The sequence below is a fragment of the Marmota flaviventris genome, chromosome 1 (assembly GCF_047511675.1).
Source record: "Marmota flaviventris isolate mMarFla1 chromosome 1, mMarFla1.hap1, whole genome shotgun sequence".
In the NCBI taxonomy this organism is placed as follows: Eukaryota; Metazoa; Chordata; class Mammalia; order Rodentia; family Sciuridae; genus Marmota; species Marmota flaviventris.
This window is the reverse complement of record NC_092498.1, coordinates 212,134,803-212,154,334: the sequence shown is the minus strand read 5'-3', so window position 1 is coordinate 212,154,334 and position 19,532 is coordinate 212,134,803. Positions and strand designations below refer to the sequence as shown.

The 19,532-nt window shown below is 57.3% G+C and overlaps 1 protein-coding gene across 2 annotated transcripts in view; it reads right to left on the bottom strand.

Moving 5' to 3' along the window:
• Col5a3 (collagen type V alpha 3 chain) overlaps positions 1-19,532 on the bottom strand; it is a 38,323-nt gene that overhangs the window by 6,177 nt on the left and 12,614 nt on the right. The window contains exons 20-64 of one of the 2 annotated variants that reach the window (XM_027955268.2): positions 19,462-19,515; positions 19,058-19,102; positions 18,863-18,916; positions 18,642-18,686; positions 18,439-18,492; positions 18,257-18,301; positions 16,984-17,037; positions 16,850-16,894; positions 16,656-16,709; positions 15,183-15,227; positions 15,025-15,078; positions 14,772-14,879; positions 14,435-14,488; positions 11,156-11,209; positions 10,467-10,511; positions 10,259-10,312; positions 10,108-10,152; positions 9,471-9,524; positions 9,333-9,386; positions 9,189-9,242; positions 8,968-9,075; positions 8,728-8,817; positions 8,421-8,474; positions 7,620-7,727; positions 7,424-7,531; positions 7,292-7,345; positions 6,719-6,772; positions 5,620-5,727; positions 5,493-5,546; positions 5,256-5,309; positions 5,105-5,158; positions 4,935-4,988; positions 4,369-4,476; positions 3,362-3,415; positions 3,122-3,175; positions 2,948-3,001; positions 2,776-2,829; positions 2,526-2,633; positions 2,307-2,360; positions 1,819-1,872; positions 1,556-1,663; positions 1,211-1,264; positions 1,095-1,130; positions 629-682; positions 50-251 (exon numbers count right to left, since the gene is read on the bottom strand). In XM_027955268.2, coding sequence (XP_027811069.2) covers positions 50-251; positions 629-682; positions 1,095-1,130; positions 1,211-1,264; positions 1,556-1,663; positions 1,819-1,872; positions 2,307-2,360; positions 2,526-2,633; positions 2,776-2,829; positions 2,948-3,001; positions 3,122-3,175; positions 3,362-3,415; positions 4,369-4,476; positions 4,935-4,988; positions 5,105-5,158; positions 5,256-5,309; positions 5,493-5,546; positions 5,620-5,727; positions 6,719-6,772; positions 7,292-7,345; positions 7,424-7,531; positions 7,620-7,727; positions 8,421-8,474; positions 8,728-8,817; positions 8,968-9,075; positions 9,189-9,242; positions 9,333-9,386; positions 9,471-9,524; positions 10,108-10,152; positions 10,259-10,312; positions 10,467-10,511; positions 11,156-11,209; positions 14,435-14,488; positions 14,772-14,879; positions 15,025-15,078; positions 15,183-15,227; positions 16,656-16,709; positions 16,850-16,894; positions 16,984-17,037; positions 18,257-18,301; positions 18,439-18,492; positions 18,642-18,686; positions 18,863-18,916; positions 19,058-19,102; positions 19,462-19,515 — 2,965 coding nt within the window. Of the gene's footprint in view, positions 1-49; positions 252-628; positions 683-1,094; positions 1,131-1,210; positions 1,265-1,555; positions 1,664-1,818; positions 1,873-2,306; positions 2,361-2,525; positions 2,634-2,775; positions 2,830-2,947; positions 3,002-3,121; positions 3,176-3,361; positions 3,416-4,368; positions 4,477-4,934; positions 4,989-5,104; positions 5,159-5,255; positions 5,310-5,492; positions 5,547-5,619; positions 5,728-6,718; positions 6,773-7,291; positions 7,346-7,423; positions 7,532-7,619; positions 7,728-8,420; positions 8,475-8,727; positions 8,818-8,967; positions 9,076-9,188; positions 9,243-9,332; positions 9,387-9,470; positions 9,525-10,107; positions 10,153-10,258; positions 10,313-10,466; positions 10,512-11,155; positions 11,210-14,434; positions 14,489-14,771; positions 14,880-15,024; positions 15,079-15,182; positions 15,228-16,655; positions 16,710-16,849; positions 16,895-16,983; positions 17,038-18,256; positions 18,302-18,438; positions 18,493-18,641; positions 18,687-18,862; positions 18,917-19,057; positions 19,103-19,461; positions 19,516-19,532 lie in introns of those variants that run through there. The other variant, XM_071602856.1, reaches the window with a different exon arrangement.

The window sequence follows — 19,532 nt, the reverse complement described above, 5'->3', positions numbered from 1 at the left end:
CAGGACCCCGCGACCCCCTTGCTTGTTCAGGGAGGGACCGAGAGCTCACCATCTGGCAGGTGCGGGTGGTTGCGGTGCAGCTCGTGGCACACGAGGCCTGGGCGCTCGGCCGTCCCTGGAGGTCGCCGCAACTGCTCCACCTCCACACTCAGCGACTTCAGCGAGGCCAGCACCTCCTCCAGGCCGCCCTCGGGGTCCCCCACGACTGAGCGCCGGCGACGACGCAGCCCATGCAGCTCGGCTGGGGGACCCTGGTGGGGGGGTGAAGGAGAGAAGGGCAGAGATGAAGAGGACAGGTGAGGCAGAGAAACGAAGGAGGGAGGGATGGGGAGGAGCAGGAAGGAGGAGAGAAGTGGGAGGAGGGGCAGATGAAATAGGGGACCCAGGATGGAGGTGGAGACAGGTAAAGATGGGGAGAGGCAGAGGAAGTTGGGGTGGGCAGGGCACAGCCCAGGGAGACAGGACCCAGGGAGACAGGACCCAGGTCGGAGCCCCCACAAGACCCTCCTGGGACTGTTACAGAACTGCCTTCCCCGCCTGCGTCCCTAACTGAGCTCTGGGGACCCGGACACAGTCCCTGCCCTCCCCATAGGTCTGGGGCACAGCCCTTGCTCCCTGGGGAACTCACCGGGGGGCCTGGGGGACCTGGAGGTCCCCTATCTCCACGGGGACCAAGCGATCCCTGTAGGAAAAAGTCACCTTCAGGTGAACTCCGTCCATGGAGACCCCTTGCCATCAACACACACACATACAGCCCCAGGAGGGACCCACAGCGTTCAGCGCTAAGCATAAGACACACATTTTCTTTCCATATTTTCACATGTCTGAAATCAACATCTTAACGTCTTTGGCAAGCCATAATTTACTTGGCAGAACTGTTTTCTTTCATAGCAGTTTATAAAATAATGGTGCCTCTTACAATTGATGGCATCTTAGATTTGATGAAATATAACAGTAGGTGTTGGATAAATATTTATTGAATGCATGATTGAGTGAATAAATAAATGAATGAACACGCGGCAAGGAGGGTTCTGGTGAAGTGGAGGGAGGTGGGGAGTTGGGGTGTGGAAGACAAGGGATCAGCGTGTACTCACCGGGGACCCCTTGGAGCCCTTCGGTCCCAGAGGGCCCTGGAAGATAGACACAGAGAGAGCTGGGGTCCTGGCTTCCTGCCATGGTGACCCCACCCCACAAACTCCTCCATACTCACCGCCACGCCTGGGGGTCCAGGGTGGCCCAGAGAGCCAACAGGACCAGGGGACCCCTGCAGAAGGGACATTAGGGTCAGTATTAGTGGGATGCAGCCCTATTGCCCAGATATATTCCCCTTAAGACCAGGAACTTTAGACAAACCTATGATTCCTCCAGGGAGATACCCAGGCACCAAGCACAACCTCTGACCTGCAAGCCCCAATGCATCCTCCACTTTCCCCACACATAACCCTCATCATTCCAGATCTGGCTTCCCCAGACCCCATGCCCGTCTCCACACAAGCCCTGACCCCACCCCCCACTTTGAACATATTCTCCCATTCAGGGCAGGACACACACTCACAGGGTCTCCCTGGGGGCCAGGGGGCCCCTGCACGCCTGGCAACCCCCGATCCCCTTTCTCACCGGCCTCCCCAGGGGGACCGATGAGGCCGATTAATCCAATGTGGCCCTGGAGAACAAACAGGGATGAAATAGGGGAGGTGCTGGGAGATCAGAGCCTAGGGGTGATGAGCTCGGAGGAGAGGGCACCCCAACCTCCCAGCCCTCAGGCCAGAAAGGAGGGAGGGCGGGTTGTGTGGAGATGGTGGAGAGAAGGGTCCTTACCTTCTCCCCCTTGAGGCCGGCATCTCCCTTCAGCCCTGGTAGGCCAGAGGGCCCCTGGGAGGAGGCAAGGGTCAGCTGGTCATTCTCAGTGTGAAATCTCATGGGTGCTTGGGAAATGGTCTCTAGGGAGACTACCCAGATCTCAAACGGGAACTGCCAGGAAGTGGTTGTGGGTGCGTTGGGCGATGGGGGCGGGGATGCTGGGAGATAATGAGGGGTTGCTTCATGGATGGCCGGTACGAATGCTCTGTGGTAAGAGTGGGCCGTCAAGATGAGTGGTCGGTACAGACCATTAAGATGGCAGATCAGTGTGGGGAGTCAGTGTAGACCATCAAGATGGATGGTCAGAATAAGATGGTCAGTGTGGGCAGCCAGATGTGGTCAGGGAGGGGTCGGCCTGCACCATAAGCACTGCAGTCACTAGATGGTCCCTGGATGACCAGTGTGGCTCTCAGAGCTGGGGCCTCAGGAACAAAGAAGTCTCTTACCAAGGGGCCTGGAGGACCCATCAGACCCGGGGGTCCCAGGAGGCCTGGTTCACCCTGAGGATGAAACAGAACAGGGGTAGGCTATTCCTGCCAGAACCCAGGATGGACGTGCCCACTGCCCACTGGGGTCAGCGACTCCCAACTTTGATGATTCCAAGGTGGGTGCAAACCGCCAGGAAGAGCCCAGCCCGCTCCTGCCCGCGTCTCTGCCACACTCACCACAGGGCCAGGGATCCCGGGAAGACCATCAGGGCCCACACGGCCAGGGGGCCCGCGAGCCCCCACTGGGCCTGTCCTCCCTGGAGGCCCATCGGGACCTGGCTCCCCCTGAAAAGGGCAAGGGGCAAGGCAGAGGCAAGGAGAGTCAGAGGGTGCTGGCCTCCTGACCTCCACCTGAGACTCATCACCGTCCCCTGCCGTTGGCCCGGCCGTTGGGGGCGAGGCCCGACCCTCCTGGGCCAGCACTCACCTTGGAGCCTTTTTCCCCCTCTTGGCCTTCTCGACCCATGCGACCCGAAGGACCCTAAGGAGGGAAAGAGTCGGGAGGGGCCTGTGCGGTCAGTGAGGGCTCGGGGTGACCGGGGACTGCGGGTGGGCGGGGCCAGCCTGGAGCCGGGGCCAGGAGATGGGTTGTCACTCACCCTCTTTCCAGGGGGTCCGGGGGCACCTGGTTCCCCGGAAGCACCCGGCGGCCCCTGTAGAGATGGTAGCGGTGCCAGAGTCATTGTTGGCCGGCGCTGGCTGGGCATGAGCCCAACGTCCCCAGCACCACCCCTCCTCCTCTGCCAGCGCCACCTTCCCTGACCCCCACTCACCGGCCCCCCAACATCACCAGGGTCTCCCTTCTCTCCTGGAGTGCCATCAATGCCCTGTTTGGGTGAGAGGAGGCAGTGGGGGGATGAGGGAGAGGTCACGGGGTGCGTGAGGATTTTCAGGTGGGGCCTGGAGGGTCGTGAGGGTCATCCCCCCACTGACCTCGGCCAGCTCTGGGGAGAGGGGAGAGATGGGGACAGGAATAGGAACAGGCCAGGCTTGGGGGGAGGGGTTATACCCACCGGAACTCCAGGGTCTCCTGGGGGCCCCAGATCTCCGGGGAGCCCCGTGGGGCCCTGGAACACAGAGTGATTCGTATCACGTCTCTGAATCACGAGGAGCCATTCACTTATTGAGCAGATAAAGCGTCCCAGTTCTGGTTGCTAGGGCCACATCAGTGAACAGGCACAAACCCAGGCCCCGCAGAGGGACACCCCAGGGTTTAGCGGGTGCAGGCATGAGCTGGGAGTATCCCAGGTGTCATGGCACTTCACCCATAGCCTTGGAATCCAGACTGCCAGGGCTCAGGGGACGGGCCAGCAAGGGTGGCGATGGCGGGGCACAGGTATCCAGAACCTCCTGTCCCCCACCCCAAGCCCCACCAAGATGGAAGACCGGCCTCAACCTTCGAAGGCCCCGTGTGGTCCCACAGCCACCTGAACCCTGACTCAGCATCCGCCTTAACCCTGACCTTCCATCACCATTAGAACCACTCAATGTGACGTCAGCCTTTGCTCCACACACTGAGGAGATGACCCTGGCATTTCTGTGTTTCATTCATTCAGTCAGTCTGTCAGCCAGTCATTCAGTCTGTCCGTCATTCAGTCAGTCATTCATTCATTCAGTCATTCATTCAGTCATCAGCCTGTCAGTTAGACATTCACTCAGCCATTCAGTCAGTCAGTTCATTATTCATTCATTCATTCATTCATTCATTCACTCAGTCAGTCATTCATTCAGTCTGTTATTCATTCATTCAGTCTGTTATTCATTCATTCATTCATTCATTCACTCAGTCAGTCATTCATTCAGTCATTCAGTCAGTTATTCATTCAGTCATTCAGTCAGTTATTCATTCATTCAGTCTGTCAGTGAGTTTATCAGTCTTTCTGTCATTCCTTCCTTCCTTCCTTCCGTCTGTCAGTCAGTCAGTCTGATCAGTAAGTTGGAAGGACCCTGGCCAGCAGCTTAGGAACACATTTGAGTGGCCTTGAGCGGCCCCTGCCCTCTGCCTCCCTCCCCGGCTCACCGGGTTCCCTTTGGCTCCGTCCTCTCCAGGTGGACCTTTCTTGCCTGGGGGTCCAGCAGCCCCAGATGGACCTGAGTCCCCCTTTTCACCAACTTCACCTTTAGGCCCCTTTGTGGAAACAGAGGTTAGAGGTCAGAGGTCAGAGGTCAGAGTGGCCCAGACTCAGCTGAGACCGAGGGTTAATATCCTGGGTTTTTCCGCAGTCATAGATCCGACTAGCCCAGCTACCCAGGGGCTAGAGGGCAGAAAACCCTAGGACTTATGTGAGCTAGGGGCATGGCTGGTCCAGTTGCCTGGCCATGGGCAAGTCAGTGTCGGCCACGTGCTGCTTCAGAGTGAATGGGAAAAGGCCCCTCCGGGCAACTCATTCTCAAGTCAGGGCTCAGCCGGGATTTGAACCCCCAGCAGCCCCTCAGCCTGCACTCTTGTGCAGTGTACGACCTGTACAACTCTACACTGGCCCTCTGTGAGACCTTCTAGGGGCCGGGCCTTTCATTAAGATAACCTGGATGTTCATAGCCCAAGGACTGCCCAGGGTGCGAGTGCCACATCACACAGTCACTCACTGGGATGCCTGGAGTTCCTGGGGGTCCTGGGTCTCCGGCATCTCCTGGCTCACCCTGCAGGAGGCAAAGTGAGAGGGGGAGGTCCTGGTCATGGCAGATCGGGAGGGACACCCAGAGCAGTTGCTCACAGCGAGAAGAGGTGATGCCGCCTCCTCCCCTGCTCTCCTCACCTTCTCGCCCACAGCACCTGGCTGACCAACTCCTCCAGGTGGCCCCGGAGGGCCCTGGGGAAACAGCAGAGGGCAGAGGTGAGACGTGGAATCCCGACAGCCGTCCTTGGAAATGGGTGTCCTCCCACCTGAGTCCCCCCAGAGTTCTCACCTCTGAGCCACTGGGGCCCTGGGGACCCCTGGGACCTGGAGCTCCATGGGGGCCCTGTGGAAGGACCAGAGAGTGCCCAGTGACTCTCACAGCCCCCCCCAAAAGGCTGCAGACACCACCCTTGATTTTGATGACCTGTGTGACCCTTAAAATGACAACGGGCCCTACAACCCCCAAGTGGACCTAAAGGCCACCCCTACCCTTGGGACCCCTCCCCCACTTTCCCTGGGGTCCTACCATGGACCCGACGTCTCCAACCTCTCCCTTCTCTCCGGGAGGGCCTGGCAGCCCCTGTGGACCAGAACAGCAAGGTTAGAGAAATATGGCGGGAATCGGAGGTGCACCCCCAAACTCAGACACCCACCTGCAGGCCCGGGGGGCCAATCAGCCCCACAAACCCTCGGACTCCATCATCTCCCTTCTGCCCAAAGAGGCCTGGGGGTCCACGGCGTCCCTGCGCTCCGTCGGCTCCCTGGGAGGACAGAAGCAGGGCACAGGGGCGTCTGGACCAGGTTCCAGGTCAAGGGTCAGGGTTGGGGTTAAGACTTGGAGTCAGGGTTGGAATTAAGATTGGGAAGGATCAGGGTTGGGCGTGGAGTTGGGTTTCAGGTTAAGGCTGAAGTTCAAGGTTTTGAGATGGCCATAGATGATGAGCCCCGTCTGGAGGCCAGGTTAAAGACAGGGCAGGGTCCAGATGGGATGGGGGTGCGTTTCAGGATTGGGTTTGAGGCTGGGGCCTGCTGTGGTTTGAATGTGCCCCCTCAAAGCTCATGTGTTGGAAGCTTGATCGCCAGGTTCCTGTGTGAATGGGGTTTGGAGACGGGCCCTGGGAAAGTGATCAGGGTTAGATGATGAGGGTTGGCCCATGATGGCCCAGGTTGGCCCACGTGATCTGTCTCCCAAGTGCTGCCCTCCGCCAGGTGACGAACAACCCTTCGAAGACGCCAGCCCCAGGCCCTTGGACTTCACAGCTTCCAGAGCCACAAGCCCAGCAAACCTCTGTGGCTGTGTGTAGGGTGCTTGGGATGAAACTCAGGACCCGTGCACGCCACGCCAATGCTCCACCACTGAGCTGCCCTAAACTCTACCCCAGCCCCCAGAACTCTTTTCTTCATAAATTACCAGGTCTCCGTTAGTCAGCAACAGAAAACTGACTGAGACAGGCCAGAGTCCAATTCCAAGTTCAAGTTCAGATCTGGGTTCAGCAGAGGTCGGGGGCGGGGGGGGGCAGGTGGTGGAGGGTAGGACTAGGCTATGTTTAGTTGGCATTTAAACATCAGGTTTGAGTTTGGATTGAGGTCAAGGTCATGAGCAGGGTTGAGGTTGGGGCTGAGGATGGAGGTGAGTCCACACTGGGTGTCGGCGGCATTGGGGGTAAACAGGGTTGGGTGGAGACTGGGACTGGGTCCTGCAGAGGGACACTCTCCCTTCCTGTCAGGGGTCACAAAGCTGGGAACACTCACCGGGGGGCCGGGGAGTCCTGCAGGACCCCGTATCCCTGTTGGTCCCGGTGGGCCCTGGGGAAGGGACAGATCGAAAATCCTCTCAGTTCCAGGTTGGAAGGGGGGGGGGCCTCTGGAAATGTCAATCAACACTTCCCCACCCACCCCCACTTAGAAACTTCCCTCCCCAGGAAGCGACGGCTCCAGTCCCCAACCCTAGGCCCCAGCCCATGGGGTCAGGGACAGGTGTCCGCCTAAGCAGGGCCCATCAGGATCTTGGCCTGGGTGTCCCCCGGGGCCCGGGCACAGCTCTGACGCTGGTTACTGGAGCGGAATTTCTGGGGGAAGCTGGGAACAGAACGTCCCCAGGCCCAGCAGGGTCACAGCAGAGGGACGCCCACGCCGCCAAGGAACAGGAGAGGAGGGGACCCCCGATGCCTTCCCAGCTTCCGGGGCCCCGTCTCCTCGTCTGTGGCCCCTTGACGGGGGCAGCTGGGTAGAGGCGTGGACACGGGGCCGGAGGAGGCAGCCCACCCCCCACGCCGGCCTCTCCTCCCCCCTCTGAGGGCCACCGGTCAGTAGGTCCCCACTCACCGCATCTCCTTTGTCGCCTTTGCTCCCCTTGTGACCAGGGGGACCCACGTCTCCCTGCAGAGAAAACGGGGTGAGGGAGGACCCAGCCTCCTCCACCCCAGCCTCCCCGACCGGCCTCTCTGTCCCCCTCACCTTGTCCCCCTCCTCTCCAGCAGGCCCAGCAGCTCCGGGGGGTCCCTGAAGCCCCAGGGGCCCTGGGATCCCATCTTTGCCGGTGGGGCCGGGGGCGCCTCGTTCTCCCTGTTGGGGAGAGTGGGGGTCAGGGCCGGCATGTTCCTCGGGAGCCGGGTCCTGAGACGCTGAGGGTTGGTGTGGGCAGGACACTCACCGGGGACCCCTTCTCTCCTGCAGGACCAACCGGGCCTTGCCCTCCACTTTGACCGGGAAGCCCAATACCACCTGACGGGCCCACAGGACCCCGCTCACCGGGAGAGCCCTGCGGACGGGAAGGAGGGTCAGCGGTCACGAAGCAGCAGGGTTTTCACGTCTCCATGCCGGACCTGCTGTCCCCAGCATCATACTAACCTGCTCCCTGCTCACCGCAAACGTAATCCCCACTGTGAGGATTAGCAGGGCAGAAACTTAATCTGACTATGGTGTTCAGAGGCGCGACTTTGAAATTATTAGGATTAGATAAAATTCTTAGGATGTAGTCCCCAACTGAATCCTGGTGGCTTTAAAGAAAAGGGAGAGAGACCAAACATACAGACATGCACCCTCTCTCAACTATCTCAGGACTCTGCCAGCAAGAAGGCCATCGCTAGGTGCAGTCCCTTGACCTTGGACTAGGACTATGAGCCAAAGTGAACCTTTCTTCTTTATAAAGTTTCCCAGCCTCAGGCATGTCATTATAACAATGTAAGACAAACTAATGCAAACAGGTCATGTCATTAAGGCTTATGATAAAAAAAAAAAAAAAAAAAGGAAGCTTCTCATCACAGCTATTTTACATGTAAGGAAACAGGCTCACCAGTGGTACAACTGCCCAGCCAATGGGTGGCAGGACTGGGTGAGCCCCAGGCCCATCTGACTTCAAAGACAGTAGGCTTAAGCATAACAGTGCCAAGCTTCTGATACCCCGGAGTTCCTCCCACCCCCTTCCCCACCCAGCAAATGTACTTGTACTTACATTGGCCCCAACAGGGCCAGGAGGGCCCTTGTCACCCTTCAGACCAATGGGTCCCTGAGGAAGGAGATGACTCACAGTCAGGAAACCCCAAGGGAAGCCCAGGTCCCATCTCCACTCTGGGGGACGCAGTCACCACCCCCTTCCTGGGACCAAGCGCTGAGTCTGGGGTCCATCTCCTCTGGGCCCCCCAGCCTCCATTCTGTTAGGCTCCCGGCTGCCCCCACCTAGGAGGCCACATCCCTCCCTCGAGCCCCCGCCCTCCTCTGCATCCAGCCAGGCACAAACGGGGCCCCCAAGGAATACTCACGGGGTCCCCAGGGGCGCCTTGGGGGCCAGGGAAGCCTCTGGGCCCCGGTGGCCCCTCCTTCCCAAGAGGTCCCAGGGGTCCGACCTCTCCCTGCAGAGTCCAGGTAGGAGGTCAGGCTCGGGGGTCTCCCCTCTGACTCTGGCTCCCCACGCAGGCGGGTTCAGAGCCCTGAGTGGCCCAGGGGCCACCAGGGGCTCTTGGGGGCCATTCAACACAGATCGCCTGTAATGGGGGTCTCACCTTGGCCCCCTCTCTTCCTTCCAAGCCCGGGAGACCTTGTTCGCCGGGAGGTCCAGGGGGGCCCGGGGGCCCCCGCTCACCCAGAGGCCCCACGTCTCCTGTCTTTCCCTGGAGAGCAAGAGGGTGCATCCTGAATGGGGGTGGCCGCGGGGGCGGTCAGATCCCCGGCTTCCAGCCCACAGTGTCCCCCGACTGGTGCAGTATGTGGGGTCCACTCTGACCTGAGGACCCAGGACACCGGCTGGTCCCGGTGGGCCCGTCAGACCTTGGAAGCCCTGTGGAGAGAAAGAAAATGGAGATGTCACGTGGGAGGGAGAAAGGGAGGACCTGACAGGTCAGGGGTCAGAGGTCAACGGGTCACTCACCAGTTCTCCTCTGGGTCCAGGGTGCCCTAGTATCCCGTCTTTCCCCTGGGGGCCCTAGGGAACAAGGCCAGAGAGAGTTGGGATACAGATGCAAAACCTCTCCCCTCCCCAACCCCCAATCAGGGTGACCTTACTCACAGGCGGGCCCTTTGTCCCAGGGAATCCTGGGGGGCCTTGTAGACCAGGGAGACCCTGAAATGGAACCAGGAGCCATTATCTCATCATGACTTTAAGAGCCAGCACACAGAGCCGGGCGCAGGGGCTCAAGCCTAGAATCCCAGTGACTTGGGAGGCTGAGTCAGGAGGATCACAAGTTTGAGGCCAACTGAGTAAGGCCCTAAGCAACTTAGCGAGGCCCTGTCTCTTAATAAAATATTAAAAAGGGTTAGGATGTGGCTCAGTGGTTAAGCGCCCTGGTTCAATCCCCGGTACCAAAAACAAAAACCAGGAGTGGGCACTTAGGGAGCGCCTGCTGCATGCCAGGCTCAGGCTGAGCACTCTCCCAGCTAAGTCATCCCACTCGGCACCACAGCCCACCTGGGGGAGGGGAGGCTGTGGCCATTCCCATTTCACAAAGGGGGAAATCAAGGCACAGAGAAGTTAAGAGACTTGCCCAAGGTCACACAGTTGGCTAGCGGCAGAGCTGGCATGTGAACTCATGGCCCTCTCCTGACTTTGAGACTGCGCTCTTTCCAGTGTATTTTAATGTCCCCCCACCCCCAGAGTTTGTCCCCTGCTCAGAATCACTCTCTCTCTCTCACACACACACACTCACCTTCTCTCCGGGGATCCCAGGAGACCCGTCCTGGCCCACATCGCCCTAGGACAGAGTGAATGAGGCTCAGACCCCAGAACAAGCTCAACTGGGGAGGGCCAGTGGGGGGTGACCCGAGGACGGGGAAGTGAGGGGAGCCTTGGTCCCATACCTTGGGGCCTGGCTGCCCTGTGGCGCCTGGTTGCCCCCTCTCCCCTCGGGAGCCCTGCACAGAGGAAAGCAAAGAAGTGAGAGGTGGAGGAGCCGGACTGCCCAGCGCCCCCAGGACCCTCCTGTCCCCTCAAGGCCTCCCCCACCCTCTCCCACCTCCTCCGCCCAGCCCTGTCTCCCCCCCAGTAGTGGGGGCACCGCACACTCACTGGGGGTCCCCGCTCTCCTTCCTCTCCTGGCTGCCCGGCCTTCCCCTGAGAAGTCAACGGGTGAGGCAAGCAGAGAGGGTCAGGGGACAGAGGGACACCACTGACGGCCACACCCAGACACGCCTGCCGCACGCTCACAGCCTCCCGCACACACAGCTTGGGAGATCACGGCCACCCACCCCAGGGTCTGATGGCACCTACAGGGTCCAAGCACACCACCACCTGTGCCCGCGTGGACACCGCTGTCACGCGGGACACCGCCACAGGTGGCCACACACACCCCGCGTAAACACGCACACCCAGACTCCCTGAGGACACGTCCTGGTCAACAGCCCAGTCGCCCACACCCCGCGTGCACCCACCCCCCACTGCACACGGCGATGCCGCACACACGGTGTGCACAGGGGCAGGCATACGTGTGTGTATCCACACCCTTTTGCACACGCGCATGTGCACAGTCTCACCATGCACGTGCAGGGGCAGCCCCAGCGCACCCCGGCACCAGCACAGGGGCCGCAGCACACACCCACCTGGGCTACGCGGGAGGCGCGGGAGGCAGGCAGCACCAGGGTCACCACCCGCGCCCTGCCTTGCGCACAAATGCTTCCAACACAGACGCGGCCCAGCACCGCCCGCCACCCTGCCCTTCAGCTGGCCCTTCCCTGTCCACCCCCTGGATCACCACTCACCCGCTTCCCTTTCTCTCCTAATGGTCCCAGGGGCCCAGGAAATCCAATAGATCCCTGAATGGAGAGAGCACAGAAGTGAGAGGGGGTAAGCAGGGCCTGGTCGGTGGAATCAACCTTTCTGGGCCACTGACTCCAGTGGCTTCCTTGGGTCCCTCCAGCCACAGCACCCTCCAAGGCAGCCCTCTGCCCCCCTCTCCTCCCTTCCCCCTTCTCAATCCGCTGAAGACACTGGCCTCCCCCATGTTGCTTAGGCACAGAAGCATGTTCCTGCCTCAGGGCCTTTGCACAGACTGCTCCCTTTGCCTAAAATGCTCCTCTCCCAGGCCCAGAAAGCCAGGTACTCCTCATCGTTTGGATCTCAGGCGACCTTTCGTTTATTTATTTTAGTTGTAGATGGACTCCATGCCTTTATTTGTTTTTCTGTGGTACTAGGATTGACCTCAGTGCCTCACCCTTGCAAGGTAAGTGCTCTACCACTGAGCTACAACTCCAGCCCTCAGATGCCCTTTTGCCACCCTCCTGACCACCACCTCCTACAAGTCACCCTGGGCCTGTGTCACCTGTTGCATTTTCCCTGGGACACTGGATTGAAATGACTTCATTCACTTTCTTACTTATCCCATGTCTGTTTCCCAGACTTGACTCACAGGCCTTCCCGACTGTGTGGCACATGGTGAGTGCCATTCAGCATCTGCTAATGGCATGTCATCTGCCAGTCATGTGTCCCAAGCCTCTTGGAAGGACCCTGCCTCCTCAGGGGGGAAATATCCCCAGGTTCTGCTACGCCCCCCCCCCCCCCGCCACTGCTGTGCAGCTGAGTCCAGACCAGGACAGACACCTGCCCAAGTTGCACAGCAAGTGTGTGGTGCCCTCCGGCTCCAATCCCACCCCAGGGCCACCCTGTCCTTCCCCACAGGACCACATGATGGGTCCCTAAATGCTTCAAGAGTCCTGCCCACATACCCACCGGGATTTGTCAAAATCTTAGCTTCTTACTGGTGAATCAGCTTCTTACCAGGCCTGCCTGACAGGATGCCACTTCCACTACGGGTCAGAACGCCCCTCTCCTACACGGACGCTGCGACAGACGCTCGCCGAGAACTTTGTCTGCATCCTTGACCTTCCATCATTTGGTCTGAGTCTGATCCCAGATCCACCCCTCCCCAGCTGTGTGGCTCTGGACAAGGGGCTTAGTCTCTCTGACCATCCGTTTCCTTGTCTGTCACCTGGAGACACCGACAGTGCCCTCCTCACAAGGTTTGGGAGAGGATTCAGTAGAATCCTTCACAGAACGAGCGTCACGTCACATTTGGCACCTAGTAAGTGCTCAAGAAACAGCTGCCTGCTATGGTTTTGATGAGTGTCCCTCAAGGACCCATGTGCTCAGGGCTTGCTCCCTGAGGTGGGCTCTTGGGAGGTGGTGAACTTTAACAGGTAGAGCCTAGAGGGAGGTCCTTAGGTCACTGTGGACGTGCCTTTGAAGAGGATGGGCACCCTGATCTGCCCCTCCCCCTCCCACCCCACCCCACTTGCTGGCTCACGAGGGCAGCGATTTTCTCCAGTCTGCTCTCCTGCCATTGCCATCAGTATCCCTACCAGAGACCCCAAGAAATGGGGCCACTTGATCATGGACTGGAAACTTGGGAGCTAAACAAACTTATTGCAGGCGTGGCTTGATCGTAACATGAGGCTGGCTGGTGTCCTGCCCTCGTTATTTATGATGACTTTATTGACCTGGTCTTAACCGTCGTGTCCTGACTGCTGGGAAACGCACTGCTCACAGCCAGTAAAACCTCCACTGGAATCTGCCGCGCTGCTGCCCTCGAATCCCCACGAACTTCTCATTGCAGAGGTTTAGTTCTAAGGTGACCGTGGTGTCTTGAATCTGCCCCCAAGCCCCTTTAGGTCCTCTGTGCTTGCCCCCCAGGTCATGCAATTCGATGGAGATGTGTGAGAACGGATGGGCTACTGTAGGAAAAGAAGGATGTCTGTCAAAACTGAGTCGAGCGGAAAAGACGCACCCTGACGGAAAGTCACAGGCATACACACAAGGTGCTGCCCCAGTAAGCAGGTGTCGGTCAGATCTCTGCATCAGCTCCAGAGGGCGAAAAGGGGAGACTCTGCAAGAACCCTGCACTCAGATTTGTCTGGAGTGTCTTTAAGATCCCGATGTACTTTATGTAAACAGAAATGATGAGTCGCCCATGATGTAACACGGGCGTGGTGCAGGCAGAAAGATAAACCTCCTTGTGTGCTCATCCATCAAGACGTTGGCAAAGAAATGTATGTTTTTATATAAGTACATTTTGTATAAGTACATTTTATCATGTCCAAATAAATCCAAGATATGTAATATCTGAATTATGTACGATTACCTCCTGTGGGAGGTGAATGTGGTCTGTCCCCCACGGGCTCCTGGGATAGAGGCTTTGTGGTCAGTGTGGTCGTAGTGAGGTGGTGGATTCTTTAAGAGGCGGGGCCTAGAGGGAGGTCTTTATGTCACTGGGATTAATGGGAAGGGATTAATGCAGTTCTCTTGGGAGCCCAGCTAGTTCCCACAAGAGGGTTGTTATAAAAGAGTAAGACTGGCCCCTCACCTGCCCCTCTCTCTCTGTCTCTCTCTCTGGGTTCCTGTCTTGCCATGGCATCTCTTCCTCTTGCATGCATTCCTGCCATGATGCCATATACCAGGAAGGGATATAGCCAGGAAAGCCCTCACCAAAGGCTAAACCAATGGGGCAAACTGATCTTGGACTTGCAGCCTCCAAAACTGTGAGCTAAACCTCTTTGCTTTACAAAGTACCAAGCTTCAAGTGTTTTGTTACAACCACAGAAGACAGACTCATACATCCCCCTTCATGAACTTGGCTGATGAGCCAACTCTGATTACACAAATAAGGATCACATAGTTTTATCATCATCATCAAAATGATGAGGATAATACTACTGGTATCTCTCTATTTTGCAGCTGAAAAAAAATGGGCTCAATTGTGTCCATATGTGAAAATGTCACAACAAATCCCACTATTATGTACAACTATAATGTACCAATAAAAAATATTAAAAGAAAAAAATGGGCTCAAAATATTTGCTTAAGGTTGTATAGCTGATAAGGAGTGAGCGTTTGATCCTAACTCCATTTGATGCCAAAGCCCATGTTTTATACTCTCTCAGTGGCTCATGAGGTCGACAGCCCCACCACTCAGACCACAACCTGGGCCCCCATATATTAGTCCCTGACCCCTGATCCTCCCAACCCCCAGCTCCCTGGCTTCTTACCTTAGGTCCTGGGCGTCCTGGGTAACCTGGGAGACCTGGCACCCCAAGCTTGCCCTGCAGAGAGAGTCAGGACAAAGGTCAGATTCCTCACCTGTAAAAGGGGGGTCAATGCCTATTGCACGTGGTGACTGTGGGTCTGGAATAAGATGTGCATGGACCTGCTCAGATGCTGAGCTGTGGAACCGAGGGGGTGACAATGAGATAGAAACATCCTGTGGTCAGAGATCAAAGAGGCTGGGGGTGTGGCAGCGTGGAGTGCCTATCTAGCGTCCCTGAAATAGGGGACAGTAGCAAAGGGCTGGGGAGAGAGAACAGAAAGGGACCAACATTTATTCACCTTCTCCCCCGCTGCCCCTGGGGGGCCCTCCTCTCCCTCCAGACCCTCTGGCCCCTTTGGCCCCTCCGGACCATCCTCTCCCCGGGGACCTGGTGGTCCTGGGTGCCCCTGGAACAGAAAGAAGAGGCACTGAATTAGACTTCTGCTCTTCCTGCCCCTCAAGCCCCACCTTAGCCCCAGCTCACCCTCTCTGTCTCCCCAAAGCCCAAAGCCCCCCAGACCCACCCAACCCCTCATCAGGAGCTTGTCTTACCCGATCACCTTTGGGCCCCGCATCACCCTTAAATCCAGGGAAACCGTCCTCTCCCTGGGTGAGAGAGAGACAGAGGTCAGAAGGCAGGGCCTCGGGGACGGACACAGCCAGGGCCCCATTATGGGGACTCCCCCCTCCAAGGGTCTCGTCCCTCTCACCCTCTCGCCTTTCTCTCCTTGGAGGCCCCGGTTACCAGAGGTACCCTGAAAAACAAAGGAAGAAGCTCTCAGGTGCTCCTCTGCTTCAGAGAGCCCCGGGCTCAGCCCCCTGCCCTGGAACAACCAGAAGGAGGCTGGGACAAGAGGGCAGGGGACAGCCGTGGAGGAAATGATCTCTCCCCAGAGCCTGCAGGGTGCATGCCCCTCCCCCTCAGCCACTGGCGGCCTCCCCAGGCCTTCCATGTGGGGTGCACAGGGAAGGCCGGATCTCCAAGTAAATTGATTCCCATTTCCCAGGGACACTGTGTCCACAGCTCCTTCTGGCAGGAGGAAGATGAACATTCCAGACTCCGGGCTCATTCTGAAGGCAGAGGAATGTTCCCCATTGTGCTGGCGGTGAGGAGGCCATGCTTGGTGACAGGGAGACTGCTCAGTGCAAGCCGGGAGGCCAGCTCCCTGCAAACTCTGGGAATTGCATCTGGCTGCAATAGAGCTGTGAGCTCAGAGGCTACCATGAACTTACACTTGGATACAATGCAACTGTGTTTGGAAATAGCATGACTAGCTCCAGCCCCAGAGTAATTAACTTGACCACAGTGTAACTAAACTTGGCTACAATTGTTCTCTGGCCTGGGCTACAATGTAACTAGATTCAGCTACAACACAGGCCCAACCACAGTTGTTCCTCTTTATCTACAGGGCATTCACCCAAGGGCCCCAGCGGTTGCTGGAAACCACAGAAAGGACTGAGCCCTGCATATATTATGTTTTTCTTCCACCTCTCTGTATACATACTTATAATAAAATTTGACTTCTAAATTAGTCACAGAAAGATATTAACAACAGTGACTAATAATAAAAGAGAACAATTATAATGATAAACTGTTATAATTAATCATTTTATAGCAATTATAACAATATACGCCCCCAAACATATCTCATTGTACTTTCACCTTTTCAATTAAAGAAAGCACTTTACAGCTTCTCATTGGCATATGTGAAATGCCAGCGTGAACACTCTTGCACTCTGGGGCCATTATTAAGTGAAATAAGGGTTACTTGAACAAATGCACTGTGATACTGTGAAAGCCAATCTGACAGCCAAGACAGCTACTAAGTGACAAATGAGGAGGTAGTTTATACTGCGTGGATACTCTGCATAAAGGGACAATTCCCGTACTGGGAGAGAGAAAGCAGAATGGCTCACCATTTCACCACACTCCTCAGAATGGCATGCAATTTAAAACTTATGTTGTTTCTTTCTGGAATTTTCTACTTAATAGTTTCAGGCTGAGGTTGACCACGAGTACCAGAAATCTTGGAAAGGGAAACGGTGGATAAAAGAGACTCCTGTGTATGTAACTGTTCCTCGACATCACTGGGCTTACAGAATGCTCAGATCCAAACCCGTTCCCACTCCATCATGCGTGGCCCATTGGTGCCTCTGTAGGTACAGCCAGAAGTTTCACCTACCTTCACGCCGCGGCCTCCTGGATAGCCTGGAGGGCCTGCCGATCCTGGGGGACCCTGAGAGGAAGAGAAGGCCAATGTCACCCTGTTCCACCCGCTCTGTGTGTCCAGTGCCATGGCTCTCCTCACTGACCCCAGACTCCTGGCCCTGTCTGTCAACCCTCCTCCCCCAAACCAGCCTCCTCCTGGCCACTCACCTGGGCCCCTTTCTCTCCTGTGGGACCCTCATGGCCTGGGTGACCCTGAGGAAGAAACACGCTAAGTCATCAAAGACCAAAATTTGCCAGCCTGTCCCTTATCCTTCCTCCCTGTCCCAGCCCCTGATTCTCACCGGAGGGCCATCAGCTCCTGGGAGACCTGGAATTCCTGGATTTCCAGGGGGACCCTGAAAGAAGACCAATGTAGAGGGAGACAGGGGGCAGGGCCCAGAGTCCTGCAGCAGGGGTTTTTCTATGCAGACAGGCAGCTGCCTCCAGGTGAGCAAAAAAGGGGTGCCTCTGGCCAGGAAATCTACCCCAGCTCTGCCCAAACTTGCTGGCTGACCCTGGGTGAGCCCCTTGCTCTCCTTGAGTATGGGAAGTCCTCCTCATCTAGCCAGCTGCAGTGATGCATGTGTAATCCCAGCTACTCCAGAGGCTGAGGCAGGAGGATCGTAAGTTCAAGGCCAGGTGGGGCCATATATATATATATATATATATATATATATATATATATATATATATATATATGAATTTACATATTTAAAAAAGGAAAAAAAATCCTCTTCCCCTGAGAGCCTAGAGAGAAGGGATGTAAACCAGCAGGGGAAGCTAGGGATGGGGCCCAGAGTTAAAAGAGCATTTGCTTAGCCCACAGGAGGCCCTGGGTTCCAAGCTGAGCACAAAACAAAGCGACAGTGTAAGAGAGGCTGTTGGGTAGGGTGGCGGTTTTCCCAGCCACACCCCTTTCTTTAAGAGTGTCCCCCACCCCGAGCTTCATCTGCAGAAGGGTGGTCTAGGCAGGCATGAAGTAACCTCCTGGTCCTGCAAGCATTTACCAGGTCCAAAGACGGACCACTGGGCCCATCTGAGCCAATCCACTTCTCTTCAGAAATTGAGAGGCAAGAGACAGAACCATGACGGGTGGCCTGGCTTTAGGTGGAGATCTAAGGTCATGGGGAGCTGGAGCCAGAAATGGTCACACCACAGCTGAGGATTGTGCAGAAATAGCAGTTGGCAGGGGGTGGGGACAAACAGACATGTGCAGAAAGCAGCCTGTCTGCCAGGGGACACGGGCACAGATGTGCGCAGAAACAAGGAGAAGAACACGGGCCCTGGGAAGGGGCTACTGTGCCTGTGCGTCTCAGAAACCCCCTCTGTTTAAGGCTTCTGTGGGGTCCTCTGTATCCTCACAATGCCCCCTTATGTGGTGTGGCCTTGGTGGTTTCCGTTTCTCACAGCGGCTTTCCCCACAATGATACTTTGTACCTCTCGGCTGACTTAGGGAATGTGGCCATTCATCACTAGCCCCGGCTGACAGAGGGGCCCTGGTGCAAGGATTTCCCTGACCACAGAGTTGGCGGAGAATGACATGAGGAGGTGGTGATGGGTAGAGTGGTCACTCACCTTCTCCCCAGGAGTGCCGATGGGCCCCTGGGGGCCGGGAATTCCCTAGAAACATAAAGGGAGGGGTGAGGCTTGAGAACAAAGCAGTGAGTGCAGAGGCTGGGGAGGCTGGGGAGGCTGGGGAGGCTGGGGAGGCTGGGGAGGCTGGGAGGCTGGGAGATGTCCGAGGTCTAAGTTCCAACCTGGGACCCATGGTTCCCCTGCTGTCCTGGAGGACCTGGTTCTCCTGGAGGACCCTGTGGAGAGAATGAGGGTTCACTGACACCGGGTCATGGCCTTGAGGGTCAGCAAGGCGGACATGAGGGGTCACAGGGGCAGACAAGGATATGACGATTGTGAGCTCAGGGTGTGGAAAGGGCCAAGGCTCAGATGGCAGGACACTTACCACATTGCCTTTGGCACCCGGAGCGCCATCACTTCCGGTGACACCCTGGAGAAAGAGAGGATGTGAGACCAGGCCCGGGGACAAGCCAGGCACCTGAGAGGAAGACACTGAGAGGTACAGGCGGAAAGGAAAGCAGAGAGAGCTCCCAGGCCACGGAAACGGACATGCACAGGGGACAGGTAAGAAAAGGCAGGAACGCCAAGGGGTGACGACATTCTCACCGGGCGTCCCAGGGGGCCGGGGGAGCCCCTGGGGCCAATCAGTCCACGGGGTCCCTGAAAGAAAGAGCAGTATTACCCCAGCACCACCCTGCGGTCCTGGGAGTCCAGGGGTGTGGGCAGGAATCTGGGGGCCCTAGGACTTCCCACTCTCTCCCCTGCCCCGAGCGAACAGGGTCAGGGCTCCCTGATACTTACTGGCTCTCCAGCCTGGCCAGTGGGCCCTGGGGGTCCCTCTGCTCCCTGTGGGAAAGGCCATTATTGGGAGAGGGGGAAGCCCAACTCTGGAGCAGCACCTCCCCTCATCTGGGCAGCCCCAGGGGGTCAGCCCCAGGGATCTAGGTTGTACTGAGATCCCTGGATCCCACAGTCTGAGGCACGGATGCTCCTCAGGCTCCTGACTCCAGGTCTAGGTGTGTCCACCCAAGTCCACCTGCTGATCCCCGAGCTCGCGCTCCCACTGTCATATATGAGATGCCCCCACCCCCACCCCAGGGCTCCCTGATGCTCCAGGGCAGAGCCCACTCCCCACCCAGCTCTCCAAGGCCCTCCTCCCTGCCGACCGTCACCCAGACTCTCCTCCAAGCACCCTGCAAACTTACCTTCTCACCATCCTCCCCTGGGGGGCCAGGTTGTCCCACACGGCCAAAGTCACCCTGGAGTGGGGGACAGA